General features: G+C 40.7%; 6 protein-coding genes across 9 annotated transcripts; 3 read left to right on the top strand and 3 right to left on the bottom strand.

Moving 5' to 3' along the window:
• Window positions 1-21: 21 nt before the first annotated feature.
• On the top strand, window positions 22-1,499 carry LOC123257411 (protein smoothened-like). Its single transcript, XM_044716360.1, has 2 exons — window positions 22-319; window positions 375-1,499. Coding segments are annotated over exons 1-2 (543 nt in total). The 5' UTR covers window positions 22-317; the 3' UTR covers window positions 916-1,499.
• On the top strand, window positions 1,488-4,058 carry LOC116656023 (histone-lysine N-methyltransferase 2D-like). The gene has a single exon (XM_032455145.2). It carries the CDS (start codon window positions 1,488-1,490, stop codon window positions 4,056-4,058), a length of 2,571 nt encoding a protein of 856 aa, XP_032311036.2.
• Window positions 4,059-4,512: 454 nt separating this feature from the next.
• On the top strand, window positions 4,513-9,196 carry LOC6503329 (protein smoothened). The gene is made up of 6 exons (XM_001965361.4): window positions 4,513-4,806; window positions 4,862-5,258; window positions 5,506-5,987; window positions 6,051-6,671; window positions 6,731-6,901; window positions 6,967-9,196. Coding segments are annotated over exons 1-6 (3,093 nt in total). The 5' UTR covers window positions 4,513-4,804; the 3' UTR covers window positions 8,387-9,196.
• LOC6507565 (androgen-induced gene 1 protein) lies at window positions 8,884-10,620 on the bottom strand. The gene is made up of 2 exons (XM_001965360.4): window positions 10,027-10,620; window positions 8,884-9,526 (listed from the first exon to the last, which is right to left on the bottom strand). Exons 1-2 carry the CDS (start codon window positions 10,518-10,520, stop codon window positions 9,193-9,195), a joined length of 828 nt encoding a protein of 275 aa, XP_001965396.1. The 5' UTR covers window positions 10,521-10,620; the 3' UTR covers window positions 8,884-9,192.
• A 648-nt stretch (window positions 10,621-11,268) lies between these two features.
• Window positions 11,269-21,072, bottom strand: LOC6507554 (androgen-induced gene 1 protein). 4 transcript variants are annotated; one of them, XM_014905131.3, is made up of 4 exons: window positions 20,951-21,072; window positions 20,042-20,268; window positions 12,664-12,884; window positions 11,269-12,094 (listed from the first exon to the last, which is right to left on the bottom strand). In XM_014905131.3, the coding sequence occupies exons 2-4, from the start codon at window positions 20,237-20,239 to the stop codon at window positions 11,770-11,772; spliced, it is 744 nt and encodes a 247-aa protein (XP_014760617.1). In that variant the 5' UTR covers window positions 20,240-20,268; window positions 20,951-21,072; the 3' UTR covers window positions 11,269-11,769. The 4 variants fall into 4 exon arrangements, with proteins under 4 accessions (XP_014760617.1, XP_032311374.1, XP_014760616.1 ...); XM_032455483.2 differs by lacking the exon at window positions 20,951-21,072 and having other exon boundaries at window positions 20,042-20,371; XM_014905130.3 differs by lacking the exons at window positions 20,042-20,268; window positions 20,951-21,072 and adding an exon at window positions 14,792-15,013.
• LOC26514214 (protein amnionless) lies at window positions 15,980-17,735 on the bottom strand. The gene has a single exon (XM_014905154.3). It carries the CDS (start codon window positions 17,574-17,576, stop codon window positions 16,056-16,058), a length of 1,521 nt encoding a protein of 506 aa, XP_014760640.1. The 5' UTR covers window positions 17,577-17,735; the 3' UTR covers window positions 15,980-16,055.
• Window positions 21,073-21,111: the final 39 nt, after the last annotated feature.

The raw sequence follows: 21,111 nt of genomic DNA, 5'->3' as shown, positions 1-21,111 counted from the left end.
ACTAATACATCTCTTCATCTCTTTGACGATCGCATCTATTTTATTTCCATCTCTAATATTCATCTGTTGCTTCAACGTCTTGCGAGTTTATTTTTGTTTCTCTCTACGGTTTTGTGTTTTTCTTTATTTTGAAAAATACTATAAACCATTTCAAGGAATTCCAAGAACAGGAAAAATCGGACAAAGGCTCAACACAATGGAGTGAAGGGTGGGACCAACTTCCAAGAGGAGGATCGGAACTCCAAAAAAAAGGAGCGGCACTCGATTTTTTAAAGGCTCCATTAAAATTAATAATTTAATTTAAAAATTGTTCCCAAATGTAAGTATTAAAGACAAGAATAAGAAAATATAATTTGATTTAAATGTATGTGTAGGAAAAACATGGAACTGTTACTGCTCTGCATCGTTGTATTCATCGGAGGCACTGCCTCCAGTTTGGCCAAATTTAGCAGCACAACGCCGGCGAGCGTGAAGAAATCGGACGTGGAGCTGGAGGCCATTAATGGCACCCTCAATTTCCGTCTCTACGCCAAACAGGGCAAAGACGATAAGCCTTGGTTTGATGGCCTCGACAGCCGACAAATCCAGTGCGTCCGGCGGGCCCGCTGCTATGCCACCACCAACCTCACCAACACATGCTTTGGATCCAAATTCCCCCATGAGATGAGCAGCCTCGATCTCACAGACTTCCACACCGAGAAGGAGCTCAACGACAAGCTGAATGACTACCAGGCCCCAAGAAAAGTCCTTCAAATTCACGTCGTCCTAGTCGAAATACAGATGCCAAAAAACCAAAAAAGGATAATAAGGATAATGATGATAACGATAACGATAATGCAGATAACGATGTTACCGATAACGATACGTCCAACGGAAAACCGGAAAAGGAAGTGGTGCCCGCTCATTGTGATGTGACTAAGATAATCGATATCCTCCAAAAGACTGTGGCTGGTCTGGAATTTGAAATAAATAAGAGGAAGGGCCGCGAAAGTACCACCAGTTTGGCTCAACCACAAGCCCAGCCACCAGCGCCACAGGTGCCTTATAATGTGGCTCCACCGCCCGTCAATTACCAACAGAACTATCAGCTCCCACAAGCCAACTCCTACCAAAATCCATATTATTGTCCACCGAACTGCACCTATACTGGACCAAACCCCTACCAGCAAGGACAATTTAATCCTCCCAATCCAAATCCCTTTCCAACCATCCCGCCATTCAATTATGTCCCACCTACAGTTGGTTTTCAACCAAGTTTCGCCAGGCTTGGACATCCTGACGGAGGTCCACCTCAGGACAACTACCCCAGAGATAGGTATGACTACGATGGCCAAAATTATTCCAATACTGATTTAAACTGGAGGCGGAATCAACAGAATAATAATGGTTTTGAAAATCGATCCAGAAACAATGTGGGCTTTTCGGATGTTTATGATGACGAGGAATGTACTTGTCCAGATCGAAGGTTTCCAAATAAAAATAAAGAAATGGAGCCCGAACCAGAACGCATAAATTTAAACAGACCTCCAAGGAACCAACAAACAGGTCAGAGATCGGGACAGGATAGAGATCGGGATAGAGATCGGGATAGAGATCGGGATAGAGATCAGGATAGAGATCGGGATAGAGATCGGGATCGGAATCAAAATCAAGGATATAAAGGAGGAAGCACTAGCAGGACTAGTGTATGTAGTCCCGAATGTTATGTGAAAGCCAAAAAAGCCGGAAAAGGGGTTAGGTATCAGGAGGGTGGTGGGTCAGATGATAATGAGATTGGCAATTATCTCAGTCGTCCTGGAAAGAGCTATTCCCAAGACGACGAATGGTCTGACGGTCAGTCGGATGAGTCCGCCGAGGATAATTATCGGTCCCGGAAGAAGCCATCCGTGCAATTCTGCAGCTGTGTCGACTGCGACAAGAAACCGAAGAAAAAACTTAGCCTTAAACAGCGGATTAGTAAGTTAACTATTAAAAATAGTAACTATAAGAAGTTTGTGGACGCCTCCTCAAGCCGACATCATTCCAAGTCCCCTAAAAACTGTCTAATGAAAACATGCCAGTTGTTCAGGACAAAGGATAAGGAGCGACCACTGACGGTACATTGCAACCATTCCCGGTGTTCCCACCATCGTCCATCGTCCCGAAAACCGTCTTTAAAATCAACCCATAAGCTGGTGAAGAAACCCTCGTACAGTAGCACCTCCTCTAGTTGTGTGTGTCGAGCGGGATACTCCCGCGGAGAATGCCCCAAACTCTGTAAAGGTCGGGCTCGTCAGGGCAGTGGAAGGGCTGATGTCTTCTCCAGCGAGGACAGTGATACCTGCCTATGTGCAAGAACATCGCATAACTGTAACAACTTCCTGTGCTTGCAAAAGAAGTGCGTAACCGATTCGGCGCAATTTATTCCTCTCCTACGCGAGCGCAGAGCTATCTCCCAGTTGTGCAGACCCTTTGAATCGCACTACGCTTCAGACCTGAAAAAGGCGCAATGTGACGAGAAAAGTAAACCAAAGGTTTGGTCCGAGACCCGGTCATATATGCCACTGGCATCGGATCGTCTTCTCATATCCGAATGTCACCGGACCTGTAAAGTAGAGGGCAAGACCGACCCGGATCATCCGATACGGAAAAATGAAACCGTATGCCCCAAGCCGGGTGCCCATCCAGCCATTCCTGGCAAGACCCGCCACAATCCTCACATGAATTTTTCGGAACTAAATAGCTATGAGATGAATATTATGGATAATTTTGAAAAGTACAAGGCGGAGAAAGATCAACCCTTGACCTGCTATTGCAAAACTCCAAAGGGGACGGAAGAAACCGGGGAAGACACCGCCGAAGAAAGTGCTTCCAATGAGTGCACTTGTGATGTTCCAGAATATGTTCGCTGCAGCTGCCAGCCGAAGAAATCGAAGTCATCTCTTTTCAAATGTTGTCGAAGGAATAAGTCACCCAAGCCACCGAAGCAAGAGAAACCGCCAAAACCGCCGAAGCCCCCAAAACCAGTGAAGCCCCCAAAGCCAGAGAAGCCACCAAAAATCAAGGAGCCAAAGAAAAAGGAGTCGAAAGTCAAAATTAAGGAGCCCAAAAAGAAGAAATCCTCATCAAGTGGATTTTTGTGTTTTAATAAGGAACTTAAAAAGCCAAAGGAAAAGAAACCAAAGCCCTCCACCAGCTCCGTCAGCTCTACAAAGGAAAAGAAACCAAAAAAGGAGAAGCCTAAAAAGCCACCTAAAGAGAGATCCTCCTCGAAGTCCAGTGGGTTCTTTTCCTGTAAAAAGAAGGAAAAACAGCCTAAGCCGCCGAAACCACCAAAAGAGCCAAAGCCACCGAAACCACCAAAGGAACCCAAACCGCCTAAACCACCAAAGGAACCTAAACCGCCTAAGCCGCCTAAGGAACCCAAGCCACCTAAGCCACCTAAGGAACCAAAACCGCCTAAGCCACCTAAGGAGCCCAAACCGCCCAAGCCGCCAAAGGAGCCCAAACCGCCTAAGCCACCCAAGGAGCCCAAACCACCAAAGGAGCCCAAACCACCAAAGGAGCCAAAACCACCAAAGGAAAGAAAATTCTGTTCCTTTGGGAGGAAGAAGGAAAAGGAGCAGCCAAAGGAAGAGCCCATGCCCATAGAGCCAACACCTCGACCCATCTGTTATTGTACAAAAGATCAGATCAAAAAAATTTGTACAGATCGGTGTCAACCACAAAAGCCAGAACCACGAACTGCCTGCCAGTGTGACAGGCAATGTCCTCCACGATTCGCTGCCAATAACAACCAAAAGGATGCGTCGACTAATTTCGAGTGTCCATGTTCCCACAAGAAGCAAGAACCTCCTGAGCCTGCAGATAATTTCCAATGTCCTTGTGCTGACAGCGACCAGGAACAGCCAAGGCGATCGTGCCAGCCGACGGTTAAGTTCACACTGCCTTGTGCCAACTGCGAGCAAAAGGATAACGAAATCAAAGTCCTTTACGACTCCAGTAACCGTTTTCCCCAAGAAAGTTGCAGTTGCGCGGACAACTTTGGCCTATATTACCAAAGGGGTGATCGTTGGTAAGCCGATCCGAGAGCAGCCGGTCCAGGACCCAGGATCCGAGACCCAGATCCTGTAACCAGAAAGCCAGATTCATGCGACGTAACGGTATCAACACATATTAAAAAAAAAATTGTGTGGTAACTATGATTGAGAACCTTAAGCGAAATCCGATCCATTTTTGATTAAGTTTCCAATCATAAATGCCCAAAGTTGGATAGCCCTATTTCAATTTGGATTAAAATCGAAATACATTTAAGATTTAAGTTTTTTATTTAAAGGGACTTTTTAAAATGCAACTTGCAAGTAAGTAAAATATTAAATTCATAACAAATGAATTTAATTGCTAGAAAAATTACCCTATTACCGTCTAATTTTTAAATTTTAAATAATAAATTTAAAAAACAGTTTTTTTCTGTTAAATCTGGTATATTTCAAACTTGAAACGGTCACACTAATACATCTCTTCATCTCTTTGACGATCGCATCTATTTTATTTCCATCTCTAATATTCATCTGTTGCTTCAACGTCTTGCGAGTTTATTTTTGTTTCTCTCTACGGTTTTGTGTTTTTCTTTATTTTGAAAAATACTATAAACCATTTCAAGGAATTCCAAGAACAGGAAAAATCGGACAAAGGCTCAACACAATGGAGTGAAGGGTGGGACCAACTTCCAAGAGGAGGATCGGAACTCCAAAAAAAAGGAGCGGCACTCGATTTTTTAAAGGCTCCATTAAAATTAATAATTTAATTTAAAAATTGTTCCCAAATGTAAGTATTAAAGACAAGAATAAGAAAATATAATTTGATTTAAATGTATGTGTAGGAAAAACATGGAACTGTTACTGCTCTGCATCGTTGTATTCATCGGAGGCACTGCCTCCAGTTTGGCCAAATTTAGCAGCACAACGCCGGCGAGCGTGAAGAAATCGGACGTGGAGCTGGAGGCCATTAATGGCACCCTCAATTTCCGCCTCTACGCCAAACAGGGCAAAGACGATAAGCCTTGGTTTGATGGCCTCGACAGCCGACAAATCCAGTGCGTCCGGCGGGCCCGCTGCTATGCCACCACCAACCTCACCAACACATGCTTTGGATCCAAATTCCCCCATGAGATGAGCAGCCTCGATCTCACAGACTTCCACACCGAGAAGGAGCTCAACGACAAGCTGAATGACTACCAGGCCCTCAAGCATGTACCCAAGTGTTGGGCTGCGATTCAGGTGAGGAATGGGAATGGATCTTAATGAGCTAGCAGGCTGGCCTTGAGATTTGTCGAAATGGCTCAATAGATTTCTCAATCACTGCTTTATTCGTTTCTATACCCCCTTGTTTCTATCTATATTGATGTATTTTATTTAATTGTAGATTTTTAAATGAAACTTAAACTAGAAAACTATATTAAGATGATTAACTCTTAAAGATTTCCCTATTTCGTGTTTACTTACATTTAATCCTCTTTTTTTACAGCCCTTTTTGTGCGCCGTCTTCAAACCAAAGTGTGAGAACATCAACGGTCAGGACATGGTCTACCTGCCCTCCTACGAAATGTGCCGAATGACCCTGGAACCGTGTCGTATTCTGTACAACACCACATTTTTCCCGAAATTCCTCCGCTGCAATGAGACTCTCTTTCCCGCGAAATGCACAAATGGAGCGCGAGACATGAAATTCAATGTAACCGGGCAGTGCCTAAGTCCTTTGGTGCCGACTGATACGGCTGCCAGCTATTATCCTGGCATCGAAGGTTGCGGAGTGCGGTGCAAGGATCCATTGTACACGGACGATGAGCATCGTCAGATCCACAAGTTGATTGCTTGGGCAGGTAGCCTGTGCCTGCTCTCGAACCTCTTTGTGGTGGCCACCTTCATTATTGATTGGAAGAATGCCAACAAGTATCCGGCAGTTATTGTTTTCTACATCAATCTCTGTTTTCTGCTAGCGTGTGTTGGGTGAGTTACTATTATAACCATAATCCACTTTATAGTCCATGAAATAATTGTTTTAAATTAAAGATGGCTTCTGCAATTTACTTCCGGATCGCGCGAGGACATTGTCTGTCGCAAGGACGGAACTCTCCGGCATTCGGAACCCACAACTGGGGAGAATCTTTCTTGCATCGCGATTTTTGTGCTGGTTTACTACTTTCTCACGGCGGGAATGGTGTGGTTCGTCTTTCTCACCTACGCCTGGCACTGGCGGGCGATGGGCCATGTTCAGGATCGGATCGACAAGAAGGGCTCTTACTTTCACCTGGTGGCTTGGTCACTGCCTTTGGTGCTAACGATTACCACGATGGCTTTTAGCGAAGTGGACGGGAATAGTATCGTGGGCATCTGCTTCGTGGGATACATAAATCATTCGATGAGAGCGGGCCTGCTGCTCGGACCTCTTTGTGGTGTGATCCTCATTGGCGGTTACTTCATCACCCGGGGCATGGTGATGCTCTTTGGTCTGAAGCACTTTGCCAACGACATTAAATCCACCTCAGCCAGCAATAAGATCCATTTGATTATCATGCGGATGGGGGTCTGCGCTCTGCTCACCTTGGTGTTCATTCTGGTTGCCATTGCCTGTCATGTCACGGAATTCCGGCATGCCAAAGAATGGTCACTCAGCTTCAGGGAGTTTATAATGTAAGTTGGTCCTTTAAATATATTTTAATTTCACTAAAAAACTCTCTTTCTTGTTGCAGCTGCAAAATATCTTCCGTTTTCGAGGAGAAAAGCACTTGTCTCATCAAAAATCGTCCCAGTGTGGGCATCCTCCAGCTGCACTTACTATGCCTGTTTAGTTCCGGCATTGTAATGTCCACCTGGTGCTGGACACCTTCATCTGTTGAGACTTGGAAGCGCTATATAAGAAAGTAAGTAACTAAATGGAATAACTCTTTTACGATTAATATTTTATTAATCATCAATAACTCAACAGAAAGTACGGAAAGGAGGTGGTGGAAGAAGTTAAAATGCCAAAGCACAAGGTCATAGCCCAGACCTGGGCCAAACGAAAGGACTTTGAGGACAAGGGTCGACTCTCCATAACTCTCTACAACACCCACACCGATCCCGTGGGCCTGAACTTCGATGTCAATGATCTGAACTCCTCGGAAACCAATGAGATCAGCTCCACGTGGGTGCACTACCTGCCCCAGTGCGTCAAGCGGCGTATGGCACTGACGGGGGCAGCCACGGCGAACTCTTCCAGCCAAGGACCTCGCAAGAGCTCTCTCGATTCGGAGATCAGTGTGAGTGTCAGGCATGTATCTGTGGAATCTAGAAGGAACTCTGTGGATTCCCAAGTTTCGGTGAAAATAGCCGAAATGAAAACCAAAGTTGCATCCAGATCGCGTGGCAAGCATGGCAGTTCCTCGGGTAATAAAAGGAATCAACGGAGAAGGGATTACATAGCAGCGGCTACTGGTAGGAGCAGCAGGCGACGGGAGAGCAGCACATCGGTAGAATCCCAAGTAATTGCCCTCAAAAAGACCACCTATCCGAATGCTAGTCACAAAGTTGGTGTGTTCGCCCAGCACACCTCAAAGAAGCAGCACAACTATACATCCGGCTCCATGAAACGAAGAACAGGGGACGCCGGCCTCGATCCCTCCATCCTGAACGAATTTCTGCAGAAGAATGGCAATTTCATCATACCCTTCCTTCAAAACCAGGACATGAGCACCAGTTCAGAGGGCGAGGACTCGCGTGCTTCTCTCAAGATCCAGGACCTCAATGTGGTCGTCAAGCAGGAGGAGATCAGCGAGGACGATGATGACCACGATGGACCCAAGATCGTGGAGCTGCCGAATAGCAAGCAGGTGGCATTGGAAAACTTCATAAAGAACATGAAAAAGTCCAATGAATCCAATGGCAATCGCCATTCAAGAAACTCCACTCGAAGTCGCCAGTCCAGGAAATCGAGAAAGAGCCACCCAAAGACTACCACGGCACTGGAACCTCTGGACTTTAAGAGGGACTACATAAAGAGTCGTTCCAATGATACCTTGAGCTTGTCTTCGATGGAACTAGATGTTGCATTGGATTGTGGTAGCCTGTTAAATACCTCCTATTCCGGCATGTCCATGGGCAAGCCGCAGAGCAGGAACAGCAAGACCAGTTGCGATGTGGGCATCCAGGCCAATCCCTTCGAGCTAGTACCCGCCTACGGTGATGAGGAGCTTCAGCAGGCGATGCGACTTCTAAATGCAGCCAGCAGGCAACGAAATGAGGCAGCCAATGATGATTGTGGCGGCACGGAGTTACAGTCCCTTTTAGGACATTCGAGACATCACAGAGAACCGACTTTTATGAGCGAGTCCGACAAGCTCAAGATGTTGCTGCTGCCTTCAAAATAGCCCAGCAACGAACTACTCCGGATGCATTTACTTAAGTTTCTGAAACTCAAATCGAAGGTCCTTTAAAACTGTCTGTAAGAATGAAAGGTAGCTGTTCTGGTTTAGGATTCCTCTGCATTTATTCCGTGCACTTTCAAAGCTCTCCATCAGCAATGCATTTAAAGAAAAGTACAAAATACTTTTTTAATACCAAAGTTCAAAGATTTTAACAGAGTTCTATTACAGTATATAGGGAAATTGCATTCCTGTTTTCAATTATGGCTTCATTTTAACCCCTCTGTGACCCCCGAAGAAATTTGATAGTTTTGTTTTTTTTAGAAATGAGATATTTTATTTACTTAAATAGTAAAGAAAACGTGATATTTGATCAGTTCCATGGAATCAAAAGTGTCAAGTCCGGCCTGCTCGTTCCTACAAAATTTATAAAAAAAAAACCAGAACAGAATCTACTATCCACTATGTATGTTAGATTTTAAATAGTTTAGAAGGACTATAAGTTTCCCCTTAGTTGTTTTATTGAGCAAATAAGCAAAAAACTACGTTACGACAGCTACGAATTACGAATACTCATAGACACTAGACCGCGAATGATATTTTTATAAATTGAAATACCCTCCCATTTAGTTTGTAATCTCCATGTGTATCTGTGTGACTGTTTCCTTAAATCCTAGACTCTAAGATAATACAAAGTGTACGACGGTTTATAGCCTCTCTGGCCATATTGGGGATCGTACCTCGAAAAGTGCCTACAAGTTTACAAAATATCTCATATTTTTTGTGTAACTAATAAATTGATTTTAAATCCCTTAACCCTGCTTGACCTTTTGCTGCTCAAGCAGCTTGTGTTCCGGTTTCCAAACAATGTTGTTCACAAACTCGCCCAAAAAGTAACACACCAGATTGAAGCCCACAAGGAGAGCCAAGAACAGGTAGCGGAGTGGCAGGGGCAACACCTCTAGTATGGGATAGACCCATTCACCGCTGAAGTATCGGACTATGTGCAGCCAAATGATGTAGAGAATGATGAAGGCCATGTTGCCGGTGACTCCTGCCAGGCGACTCGGATAGCGACGGAAGCAGGTAAACAGATCCATGATGGCCAAGAGGGCGACGTTGGTGTGCACAACGTGATTCAGCCAGCTGAGGAGGAATGAGAGAAATACAGGTAAATTATGGCACTTTCTTGTGAAGTCTGAGGTATGCTGAGTGTAGGGGGTGATCCTTAAAATTAAATATTGGAGTTTAATAAAATACAAATATTCCTAAAAATTTGTAGTTAAGGTTCTATTGTTATTTTCTATAAATATTAATGAGAATGACTTAAAAAGTAAACAAAATTCTTTAAACCTTAAAGTCCAATAATTCAAATAATTCAAATAATCCAATAATTCAAAGTTATCCAAAGATTATATGGCTAATTATTCCTAAACACTCTATAGGAAGTACAAGTAATCTATCTATGATTATTTTAAAGCTAAAAAATAATAAGTAAATATCTCTACTAAATTAAATATAAACAAAGTTTTAACCTACTTAAGTTTAAGTTTAAGTACCCTTTCCCAGTTCGTCTTCAAGAATCTTCACTGTACACTATCTAACTGCCACGTAAATCGACAAACCCACAAGACCTTTGAACTTACCTGGGGAAAATAGCATCCAATGCCGAGGGAAAGATGAGCTCACGATCCCACACGTAGATGACCCAGAACGACAGGCACACATTGTGGGCCACCGGAAAGGCGAAGGCGGCGAATATATAATCCCGGATGGATCTCAACTTGGATCTCGACTTCAGGGAGACGGCATTACTGCCAAAGATGTCATTCAAGAGGGCCAAGGAATGGTAAATGGCCTGCAGAATGACGTCCAGGAAGGTGAGATACTTGAACTTGCCACCCCAGCGCGCCTTCAGTTCCTCCTCGTCGCGCAGATCCGAGGGCCAGTGAACCCGGAAATAGTGGTAGTACATCCCATACCAGAACTGAGCCGCCGCCAGCAGGTGGACCAGAAATCTCAGGTAGCTGAAGGCACCGCTCGTGTAGGCATCGTTCCACGTGTCCAGCTGGTCATTTGTGTCCTTTTCCGCCTTCTTGGCGGCCTGGAACTCACGCACCTGCTTCTTCACCTTGCCCATTTTAGTTCCCGGCAAAAAGTGTCTATATATAGGAGCTCGACAACACGCCGGAACAAATCAAAACAAATAAATGCCAAGCGAACAGCTGACTTTACTGGAAAGGCTCCAAACGAGTTGGTAGCCCCAAAATATTGGGGGGCCTTCGGACTTGAAAATGAAAGTTGGCAGCTTTGAAGCCAAAACAAGGTACAGGGGAAGGGATTTATGTACCTAGATGTTTATATTTTAGTTTAAAAATATAATTATAAATATAAAAAAAATATATCATAAAAATTCTGTGCTAAATTACTTTCTTTTTTGAAAACTTTTCACTAAAACTGTCATGATTTCAATGAAACACAATAGAAATACTTGTTATGTTAGTGGTTCTGAACATTCAAAAACCTTTTTTCCAAAGAGTATAGAATATTAAATGTATGTTTTCTTTATACATACTTTTAGATTCAAATTCTATAGTGTCATAAAAAAATAAAAACAATTCTAAAACAAAGTTTCTACATTTTAAACAAAGCATATGTATCTTTAGTTTTCAAAGTATCTTTCAAAACAAAGTATCTTAGAAGTCTTACTCATAGAGATACAAAATAGTTTTAGATACAAAAGTTTACTTACTAAGATACAAAATAGTTTTAGATACAAAAGTTTAACAAAATAGTAACTTAAATAGAACAATATTATCCAGAATAGCTGAGAACCAAAATAGAATACTTACTAATTTTTTGTTTAGAAAATAATAGACAGTTGAGAGTTGTTTAAACCGAAGTTTGTTTTTATTACGATTCTAGAATTGAATTACAGATTGTAACGCAGGTATTCAAAGATTGTGTGTGGTATGTGCCTTGTGATATGAGGTTGTTGGAATCGAGAAGGCGATCTCTCAAGTTCTAATAAACCGAATGTAAACTACGGCTATAATCTCAAGTACAATGCAATTTGTATTAAGAATAGAATGAATATCATTAGCAAACTGTATTCTCAATTACGTTTAAAGACTTTCACAATTCATTAAGGTATTTTAAAATATATATTAGCGAATTAATCAAAAGGTATGGCTGCAGTTTTTAATTTCCCCATCACTCTGTTACTAAATTCTGGTTAAGTACTAAAAATTAGTATAAAGCAAATATAATCCAATTTTATGTGAAATTAATAACCGCAGCAGGACCTTTCTTTCATTCCTTTTTCTTCTTGTATATTGTGACTAATTAAACGCGACTACACGGAACAGAAATGGGTCACAGCCTAAATCTTAGTTGGTTTTGCGCTTGGCCAGTTTAACCTCCTTGGCCCAGACGGTGTTGTTGAGGAACTCGCCCAGCAGATACAGCGACAGTGTGAATCCGATAACGGCGACAAAGAACAGGATGCGTTGGGGCAACTGCAGCACTTCCAGCACTGGGTATACCCACACACCGGAATAGTGCTTCACCACATGGATCCACACCAGGTAGGCGCCCATAAAAGTGGCCAGTCCGGCCAATCCCTGGCTACGCTTGGGATAAGCACGGTACGAGGTGAACAGTTCCAGGACGATGAAGACCACAATGTTGGTGTGCAGGACATGGTTCAGCCAGCTAAGGATATATAAAGGTATTTTTTAAAAATGCTTTTTGAAATTTATTTCTTAGCTAAGTTTTTTGTAAGCTTTCTTGCAAGCTTACTTTAAAGTCTAAGCTGCTAATTAATATGCCAAACACACCGCAGAGAAAAAGTTTGTAAATATTTTACCAAAAAAAAGTTAAAAATATGTGTCAGTAATTTCAGCTTTTAATTGTCGAAAAAAAGCTACAAATTTCTGGATTAGGGCAGTGGAATTTCAGGTCAGTAATTGCTGACACTTAACTTTATGAAGTAACCTTAACTGTTTAAAAAAAGTACCTTTTTATAATAATATTAAAAATTCTTTGGGTCAAATATTAAATTAAAATTTCAAGTAATAACAGACGTTTCAGAGAAGTATTAAAATTTGAAAAATAAATTCTAGGAACAGTTTACTTAAAACTAGAAATAAACAAAACAAAAACACTTTAGAATTGTTTGTTTTCATTAGACTTGAGCTGAGATATTTTTAAATGCAAATTGTAGATACTTCCCCCCTTGAACTCCATTCAGAAAATAAGTCAAAAGAGCATCCCCATCTCACCTGGGAAACACCGGATCCAGCACCTTGGGGAAGACGAGCTCACGATCGATGGCGTACAGAGTCCAGAAGGTGACACCCACATTAATGGCCACCGGAAAGGCCAGAGTGGCCATTAACCAGTCCTTGAAACGACGGACTGCCGGTGCCTTCTTGGGAGCCAGCTCATTGGTGCCCACAAAATCGTTGACCAGAGAGACGATATAGTACAGGGCCTGTATTATCTGCAAAGTTGAAGAGTAGACGTGTGTTTGAGATAATATAGCTGAAGGGTTGTTCTGATGGATTCAACTGAAGTGGAAGGAATTGATACACAGTAACAAAAGTTTTCAAATTCTTATACTTTTAGATTCCTATTTGAACTTCATTGAAATTCAAGGCACACGATTCATTTACATGTTTGAAGTGCTGGCTATTTTAAGAACTTGGCAGAAACCATTTAAAAAGTATCTATAAGCTTCTATCTTATTCTTATACATTTTTTATGAAAAGATAAATGTGAAGTGAAGTAAAATGAAAAGTTTTTAGAAAGATTCTAAAGATACAGATACTTCTAATAGTAAGATTATGAAATTTATCTTTTTCCCTCTCAAGTTTGAAAGCAAGTCCCCACTAATGGCTGTCATAGATTAACGATCTGACCCGTGAGATACTTTATCTCAGTGTAGAATAGATGCGTGTAAACCAGTTAAACAAACGAAGCGTGCATATAACGAGAAACAAAAATAACAACAAGAACATAGAACGATTGTGAACTTTAAACCCCGGCCGTTACATAGTATATGTGTCGTGTATCTAATGAGGGAAAGATTACCGCATCCAGGAACGTTAGATATTTGAATTTGCCCCCCCATGGGTGGTGCAGTCGCATCTCCTTCTCGGTGGTGGGAAACTCAACATAGGTATAATCGTAGTATATACCATAGGAGAACTGTACGGCCGCTGTTAGATGGAGGAGGGTTCGTAGTGCTCCATAGACACCCTGGTATATGGAGGAGTTTCCTTTTCGTGGCGATGCCATTTTTCCGAGATGCAGCTGCTGTTCGGGGTCTCGATTGATTTTTCACGGCGGCACCAAAACCAAAAACCAAAACACAAACAAACCGGTCCCTCGGCCGTTGGAACGTTGAATGGCTATGCGGCGAGGCGAGGCTATAGCCACCCCCAAAGTGGCTACGAAACAGTGTGGACGAGTTTCGAGAACCGGAGAATACCAGGTGAGTGGATATGCAGACAATACTTTCAACACTTGCGCGGTTTTTGAAAATTGCAGAATAACTTATTTGGATATTATTTTTCTTTCCAGATCAGCAGGATTCGGCGAGTTTTCGTGGAATTTTTAGAGACAAGAAAAACCTTTGCATTCAGAAACTATACCATTTTTGAATATTGAGATAAAGCTTGCTTGGATATATTTTTCAAGATTTTTTCTGTAGCTTGTAGGACCTCGTAGAACATTTTGGTGTTTTAATATGTTCAGATTCATACAAATTTAAAAGAGATGGAATTTTTATATTCGAAAAACATTGTTTTTGATTAAAGTTAAAGTTTAAATGAGTTTTGTTGAAGTGTCTTTAAAAAAGAACAAAAGAAACTGCTTTAAAAATATGAATAACCTTTTATTCTTATATTTAAAATATAAAGATTAAAATATAGATTATATTAAAATATATTTTAAAATATAAAATAGCTTAGTTTATAATTATAGCTTGACTTAAGAATTAGAATTAGAAAAGAATTAGTAACGAAAGCCCAAATCGAAAAGCTTTATATTCAAAAATGTAATAATATTCATGGTGTTTCAGAAATGAGTCTTAAAATGTGAAAAACAATCATAAATATTTCCATATTTTTGAAACAAATTTTATTATGTACATATATACATATATATATATATATTTATTCTTTTTTGTCTGTCTCCAATAAGTCTATAGGTAAAAGTTTCAGATAACACAACATTACTTGGCGATTAAGTTATCTATCTGTATGTTAGGGAACTTGAAGGGTGGGGTAACCTGACTCAACAATCTATATAGAAACCCCTCTTTTACACGAATATTTTCAAATTACTCAATAATTTTAAATACACATATTTATGTAAATATATATAGAATATATCTTGCCGGCTTACCGCACATATGAATGTCAGGAATTTCCATTTTCCAGCAAAAGGCACTGTATTGGGCATTTCGAGGGGATAGAAATAATAGACGCCATAGTTGAACTGCAATGCGGCCGTAAAGTGGAGCAACAATTTCACCGCCTTGTTGAAGCCCGGCGAAGTGGAGCCCTTGGTCTTTGATTTTGTCTTGGGCTTGGCCATAATGAACCTACTAGTACCAGATCCAGATATGTACTGATTATAGTATAGCCAGAGTCCACTCACTAGCGGCAATTATATGTGAGTTTTCGAATAAATGATAACAGTGGCGAGTCATTAAGAGGGAAGCTTTCGTTTAAAAGCAATCAGAAATACAAATACTCTCAATATTACTAGAAAAATATTATTTCCAATATATATATGATTCTAAAAACCTGATAATAGTCAATAATATTATATATCCTAATTGGATTTCCTCTTTTTCGAGCACCTACTGTATGTATTTTGCGTTCACTTTGAGCCTGATAAGGCACTCTTATCTGTCGCCGTGGTACAAAGTATAGCCACTCGAGAATGAATTGACAGAAGCTACAAATCCGGATCGGAACTGCCCCACCAGGTACGCCCCTTTAAAGCCCACAGCCCCTGCACCACCTACTGGGATTGTTCTATGAATAGATGCGAATACAGGGGCATCATTCATATTTATGAGCCGAGACAAAGGCTCTCAGAAATATGTTGCGCAGCTAATGGCAACTATCGATTCCCGCCACCACCATTGGCCCCCATCCAGGAGTCATTCGTTTGAAGGTCACACAGCAAAAGGCCACCCACCGCCCCCTAAAAGCCACCACCTAACCTCATTATCTGGATATCATTATCAAGGTGTTCTTTTTGTTTTTTTTTTTGTTATTTTTGGGCTTTTGTTACACGTCATTCATCGATTATGCGTTTGGATAATTGATATGTTTTTTGTAATATAGAAAAATATTTCGTCATGACAGGTATAGTCCTGGGAGTCCTTTTAGAGAGCTATGTAGTGCATTAAATGGCTCATAAAACCATCTGGAATCGGTAAGAGTCATATGGTAGATGTGAAAGCTTTTATATTATTGCAAAAAAACTGATGTATTTTTTATACCATAGACTTTATAGAAGTGATTAGATTTTCTTTATAAATACCCTCGGTTTTTTAAGGTGATTTATTTAAAAAAAAAATTAAGAAAAATCAATCGTAAACTTTATTTAAAAGTTATACTAAAAATTAACAAAAATATTACTTTTTCTTGACTTTTCATTCAATAGTTTCCACCTCAAGATCGCTTTCTTCCCCGCCAGCATCCAAATTGATTTCAGTCAGCTCCTGCTCATCATGTTGGCTAGCCGCGTCCAAGTCACCCGTCTCCATTTTGGGCACCACTAGGTTCTCCTCCTGCTCCTTGGCATCCAACCCTGCTGCCTCCTCAGCGGCAGCTCCCTGTTCGAACATGGGATTATCGAAAGCCCTTCGTTCCCGTACCTCTCCACTCTCGGGATCATACGCCATAATGCCGAGACGGTCCAGGCCAGAACCAGAGCCTTCTTCCGGAGCTCCAGCTCCGGCATTATCGAATCTATTGAAAAGGAGATTCCGGCGTATTCTAAGGCCCAAGTGGTGCCACCGCCAGCGACGGGGATCGTGGATCCACTGGGGAATGCGATTCAAGTAGGGATTTTCGGGCATAAAGTGGGCCAGAATAACCACAGAGACGAATCCGACCAGCACCAGGCAGAAGAGAATCATTACCACCGAAGTAAAGCTGACATTGGGATTGTAGTGACTTCCAGAAACCTCAATGGTGAACTGTTTCCCCTTATTCGCTGATATGAGGCTATATAGGAAGTCAAATCTCTTTTCTGTGTAACCATTTCGATCTGTGATGATGGCTTGCAGGACCTTTCCAAAATCCTGGGCACCCACAAACACCACATGGGACTCTAGATGGTCCTCCATATCGTGTTCCTTGATAAGCTTATTTATTTTATTCTCCAGAGTCTTTTTGTCCTCATCGATGCAGTGATCCTTGCGTATACTGAGAATGGCGCCACAAATCAGGCAACAGGATCCGTAAGGACGAACTGGAGAATGGCAGTGGGGGATTTCACACTTTTCCTGGACATTATGACAGACCGGTTCCACCAACCGATCGAAGTCCTTGTGGCAGCCACATAGTTCACCTCGATAGTACTCCACCTGGACATCCTGTGAGTTGTGGAACAAGAACTGCCCCACATCCTGGGTAAGAAGTTGATCCAAATAGTATTTTGATATAGAAGATCCTGCCAGGATTAGTTGTCCCAGACGAAGATGCTGCACATTTTCGAGATCAAAGGCCAAGGGCCCATGACCCTTGATTATAACCTGCTCATTGTCGCAGGGGATCCTCTCCAGCTCCGGCACATACAAGGCTACCTCTTTGGATTTATCCGTCCAGGTGCCAGGATCATACCATTTTCTGGTCTTGGGCGGCTTCAAATAGGCTTTCCATTCCTGACTTTCACAGTTGGATTTCGTTGCTTTGGATCCGAAGGTCATGGTGGACTCCTCGGCCAACAGGATGGCTCCATTTTTGGGAAAAACTATACCATCTACGGAGATGTCCTCCGGCAGAGGCAGCAATGCCGGGTAGTGCTCCGGAAAAACAATCAAATCTTGACCACAAGGCATATAGTCATCCACCCACGAAGAGGGACTGTTGAAGTCCATCCCACCACTATACCACTTGGTGGCCCAAGCCACCTGGATCGGGATAAACAGGCAGAGTAACAGCCTCATGATGCCTACGCAACGGAATTTCAACTGAATTTGTGTGACTTGTCAGGGCAGGGCATTTCTCTCAAATTGGGGGCGTTAAACGTTCCACAAAAATCTAAATAATTTCCAGATAACAACCCAAATCGATCCAGATGAATGGCACTGTCTGATGTAAACAAAATCCCCCAGACATGGTTGGAAAACAAGTCTTCTACTAGATTTATCTGTTATTCTTTGGGAATTTTAAATGGGCTTCATTGATGGATAATATTTTGTTGAGAATTAGTGACCAATAACTTGGGATTAAGAAATTATGATTTGAGAATTTCTGACCAATATTTTAGGATTAGGAAGTCATAAATTTTAGGAGTACAAATTTAAAGAAAAATCTGGATTCTATTTTATAATTCCCCTAAACAGTTTATTAGTTAAAATAGTGTTCCTATATATTCTCATAAAGTTCAATCTTTTAAACATTTCATTAAGCTTTTTATTGTTTCCAGAAAGTTCAAAAAACAATTGTCTTTTTTTCGGATTTTGGCATCACGCGCTTGATAAATGTTCTCCCAAAAAATAGCGCTAATAAATCACCTAAAATCGAACTGATCAACCTAAAAAACATTGATTTTTATAAATATAAGCTATATAGTATTTATTCTTTAGATTTTATATGAATGTGGACTGGAGAGAACCTACACAGATTCCTCCCTCGTATGTTTCAACAATGCAACAATTGTTTGGCGGAAAATAGTTGAAGTTTATTTTTTTATTTTGATTGTGCTGATATAAACAATTTTCCCTCCATCGGATGCTTGACGGAAGCCTTTGGAATGCCAAGAAGAAAGGCAACTAACTAAAAAACAAAAAAAAAAGAGGAAAATAGCAACAAAAATAATTGAACCGGATGGTAATGGCACCGAAAAATACTCGTGGCTCTACATAAAAGCAATTTGCCGAAGAATAAATGAAGAAAAAATACCTAAGCGATTGCAGATCTGTAGATATAAAGCACTTTATGTTCACCAGCCAGATCAAAGTAGTGGAAGGTGGGTGGTTGGAGGGTGGTAGGTGGCATTAATCAAGGGCACGCAAGGTCATTCAATAATAAACCATAAGTCTTCACTGGAAAAGCCACACGGAAATGGAAATTTTAAGTACATTAATTATTACCAACACGTGTTTGTATGTTCTTGTGAGAGGAAAAATAAATTAAACAAAAATTGACAATTTTAAGAACATGTTTTTAAAGAATTTTAATATCTCAGATATATATCCTACAGGGAAATTATCCTTGGCTATTAATTAAGCCATAAATGTTGGAAAATAAAGAGGTCAAGTAGATTTATGAAAAGTACTTATATTTTATAATTACTTTAAATTTTAATGGAGTAATAATTTCAAGGTACATTATGGTGTTTTTTAAAAGTATGTTTATAGGTCAGTACTTTAAGATCAAAATATAATATAAATGTTTATAAGGTAATGTAATTTTCCGGAAAAGTAATGGTCCATTAAATATTTCATGGATTTGTAATAACCAATGTGGTATCATATAATTTATTTCTAAATAATAAAAATTTTCCTTTGTTTCTTGTTAAAAATTTTCCCAGTTTATGGGTCAAATCTCATCTGGTATTTATTTACCAATGGTTGAATGAAAAATTCGACTTTCCACGATGACAACCACTTCAAGCTATTTTCTATTGTTTTCATTGGCTTTCAAATAGTTGCCAAGTAGCTGCGAGAAAAATGCAATAGCCGATCGATTTTCTAAACAATTTTTAACGATATGTAAATGAGTTGTGACGCCTGCCAATGGAAGGCCCAGAAAACTCTCTCAAATCACCCAATTGGTGTCTGGAATCAAATCGAAGCCAACTGCCCGGTATGGCATATTTACATTGGCGCCCATAAGATACTCTGGCATTCATCAGTTCCATAAATTTGCCAGCGAAAAAAAAAAATAAAATTAAAAATAAAAAACCGCAAACATCTGAGCAAATAAATACTTGGAGAGAACAATCAAAAAAAATTGGAGAATAATCACTGGGCGATGGATTGAAGGAATCTGCACACACCAAGTGGATGCACTGGACCGACCAGGAAAAGGAAAAGTGCACTGCGAGCGCTGGACTTTTTATCTGTATCTATCAGATACTCTCTGTATCTTACAGTTGTTGAACCCGTGCGGTCGCCGGATTCCCCAACGAGCAGACAAACAAATAAACAAACATATGGCAGACATAAATGCGAACACAACAACATACATATCCATAATAATAAGAATAATTTTCTTCTTTCCTCATTTCATTTCATTTCATTTTTTTTTTACATATATATGTACATTATTTCCATGCCCCACTTGAAACAGACACCCAAGAAATCTGTCCGCAATTCCATCGTTGATTTTAAATTCGTAATAATTCACAATATATATCTTTTTGGGGATGTCTTCAATTGGGTGTAACATAAATCTGTTTACTCACCAGCGACCAATAGGCCAGAAACTTGATTTTCTGGGGCAGAGATTCCGGGACGAGGCGACGATTCAGGCTGGTCTTTAGCTTATAGCTGCGCTGGATCTCGAAGGAGCTGTAGTAGAGCCCATAGGCGAACTGGCCCAGGGCGCACAGGTGTATGATTGTCACAAAGACACGCGACTTATAGAGCTCCACTTTGGTCATCTTGAATGTTTTTTTTCGTCACTAAAATCCTGCACGAACAAAAGCCCAAGGGGGAATTACACGAGTTACACAGAGCGAAAATATTTAGAAATATTTTTGTATAGCAGGTTTTTGTATATTAGTGCCTTGCCTCTATAAAGAATGATTTATTAAAAATATATTCCTATAATTCTTTAAAAATGAGTACTGAATACTTGTATTATCCCTTTATCCCCAGAAACATCCCTTTAAAACGCCCTTTTATTTTAGAAAATAAGTAGATTTTCTTTCTGTGTAGTAGTACTAAAATAAGTACATAAAAAGACTTTGTCAAGGTGTTTTTCCTCTTGAGGCAAGACACCTCCGTGTGTTAAATCAACCCAAAGCGCGCACTAAATTTAAATCAATATTTGCGTCACTGACATAAATATTTAAGGGCCCCCTTGTTCTCCTCCCCTATTCCCTCCAGGCAACTCAGGAAATTCCTCAACAATAACAAAAAAATAATACAAATCCTAATCCCTCCTCCCGTGGCTTTTGTTTATAATTTAATTATGTTCATAATTTGATGGTTTTTTATGGCCATTTAAAGAGAAATTGTTGATTATTTCACATTTGATTTGTACTCTTTAAACAAATCGGCACACGCACGATTCTTTTTTTTTTCTGATTTTTTCTTTACTCAAGAGGATTGACCAAAATTTTCGGATTTTAATTTCGGGACTATCCTACCTATTGGACTACCGCGGCACAACAGAGCGTATGGAAAACTGGAGTCGTACTGGATATCGCTCATACGCCGCGTTGCCTTCCTTCTTGCTTTTGTGCTTAACGCTTTTGCCTTTTTGCATTGTACTCGTACTTGTGCTGTTGCTTCTGTTTCGGTTCGGTTT

This window comes from Drosophila ananassae, chromosome 3R, assembly GCF_017639315.1.
Source record: "Drosophila ananassae strain 14024-0371.13 chromosome 3R, ASM1763931v2, whole genome shotgun sequence".
Taxonomy (NCBI): Eukaryota; Metazoa; Arthropoda; class Insecta; order Diptera; family Drosophilidae; genus Drosophila; species Drosophila ananassae.
This window is presented reverse-complemented; position numbering and strand designations above follow the sequence as displayed.

Bases quoted from the DNA above. Each gene is read 5' to 3' on its own strand.
- LOC6507565 (XM_001965360.4), bottom strand. From the start codon at position 10,520: ATGGGCAAGGTGAAGAAGCAGGTGCGTGAGTTCCAGGCCGCCAAGAAG. The intron at 9,527-10,026 runs GTAAGTTCAAAG...ATTCCTCCTCAG, and splicing joins TTGGATGCTATTTTCCCCAG to CTGGCTGAATCACGTTGTGC.
- LOC116656023 (XM_032455145.2), top strand. From the start codon at position 1,488: ATGGAGCCCGAACCAGAACGCATAAATTTAAACAGACCTCCAAGGAAC.
- LOC6507554 (XM_001965359.4), bottom strand. From the start codon at position 13,681: ATGGCATCGCCACGAAAAGGAAACTCCTCCATATACCAGGGTGTCTAT. The intron at 12,885-13,474 runs GTAATCTTTCCC...TCAACTTTGCAG, and splicing joins ATCTAACGTTCCTGGATGCG to ATAATACAGGCCCTGTACTA. The intron at 12,095-12,663 runs GTGAGATGGGGA...ATATATCCTTAG, and splicing joins CTGGATCCGGTGTTTCCCAG to CTGGCTGAACCATGTCCTGC.
- LOC26514214 (XM_014905154.3), bottom strand. From the start codon at position 17,576: ATGAGGCTGTTACTCTGCCTGTTTATCCCGATCCAGGTGGCTTGGGCC.
- LOC6503329 (XM_001965361.4), top strand. The intron at 5,259-5,505 runs GTGAGGAATGGG...CTTTTTTTACAG, and splicing joins AGTGTTGGGCTGCGATTCAG to CCCTTTTTGTGCGCCGTCTT. The intron at 6,902-6,966 runs GTAAGTAACTAA...ATAACTCAACAG, and splicing joins TGGAAGCGCTATATAAGAAA to AAAGTACGGAAAGGAGGTGG.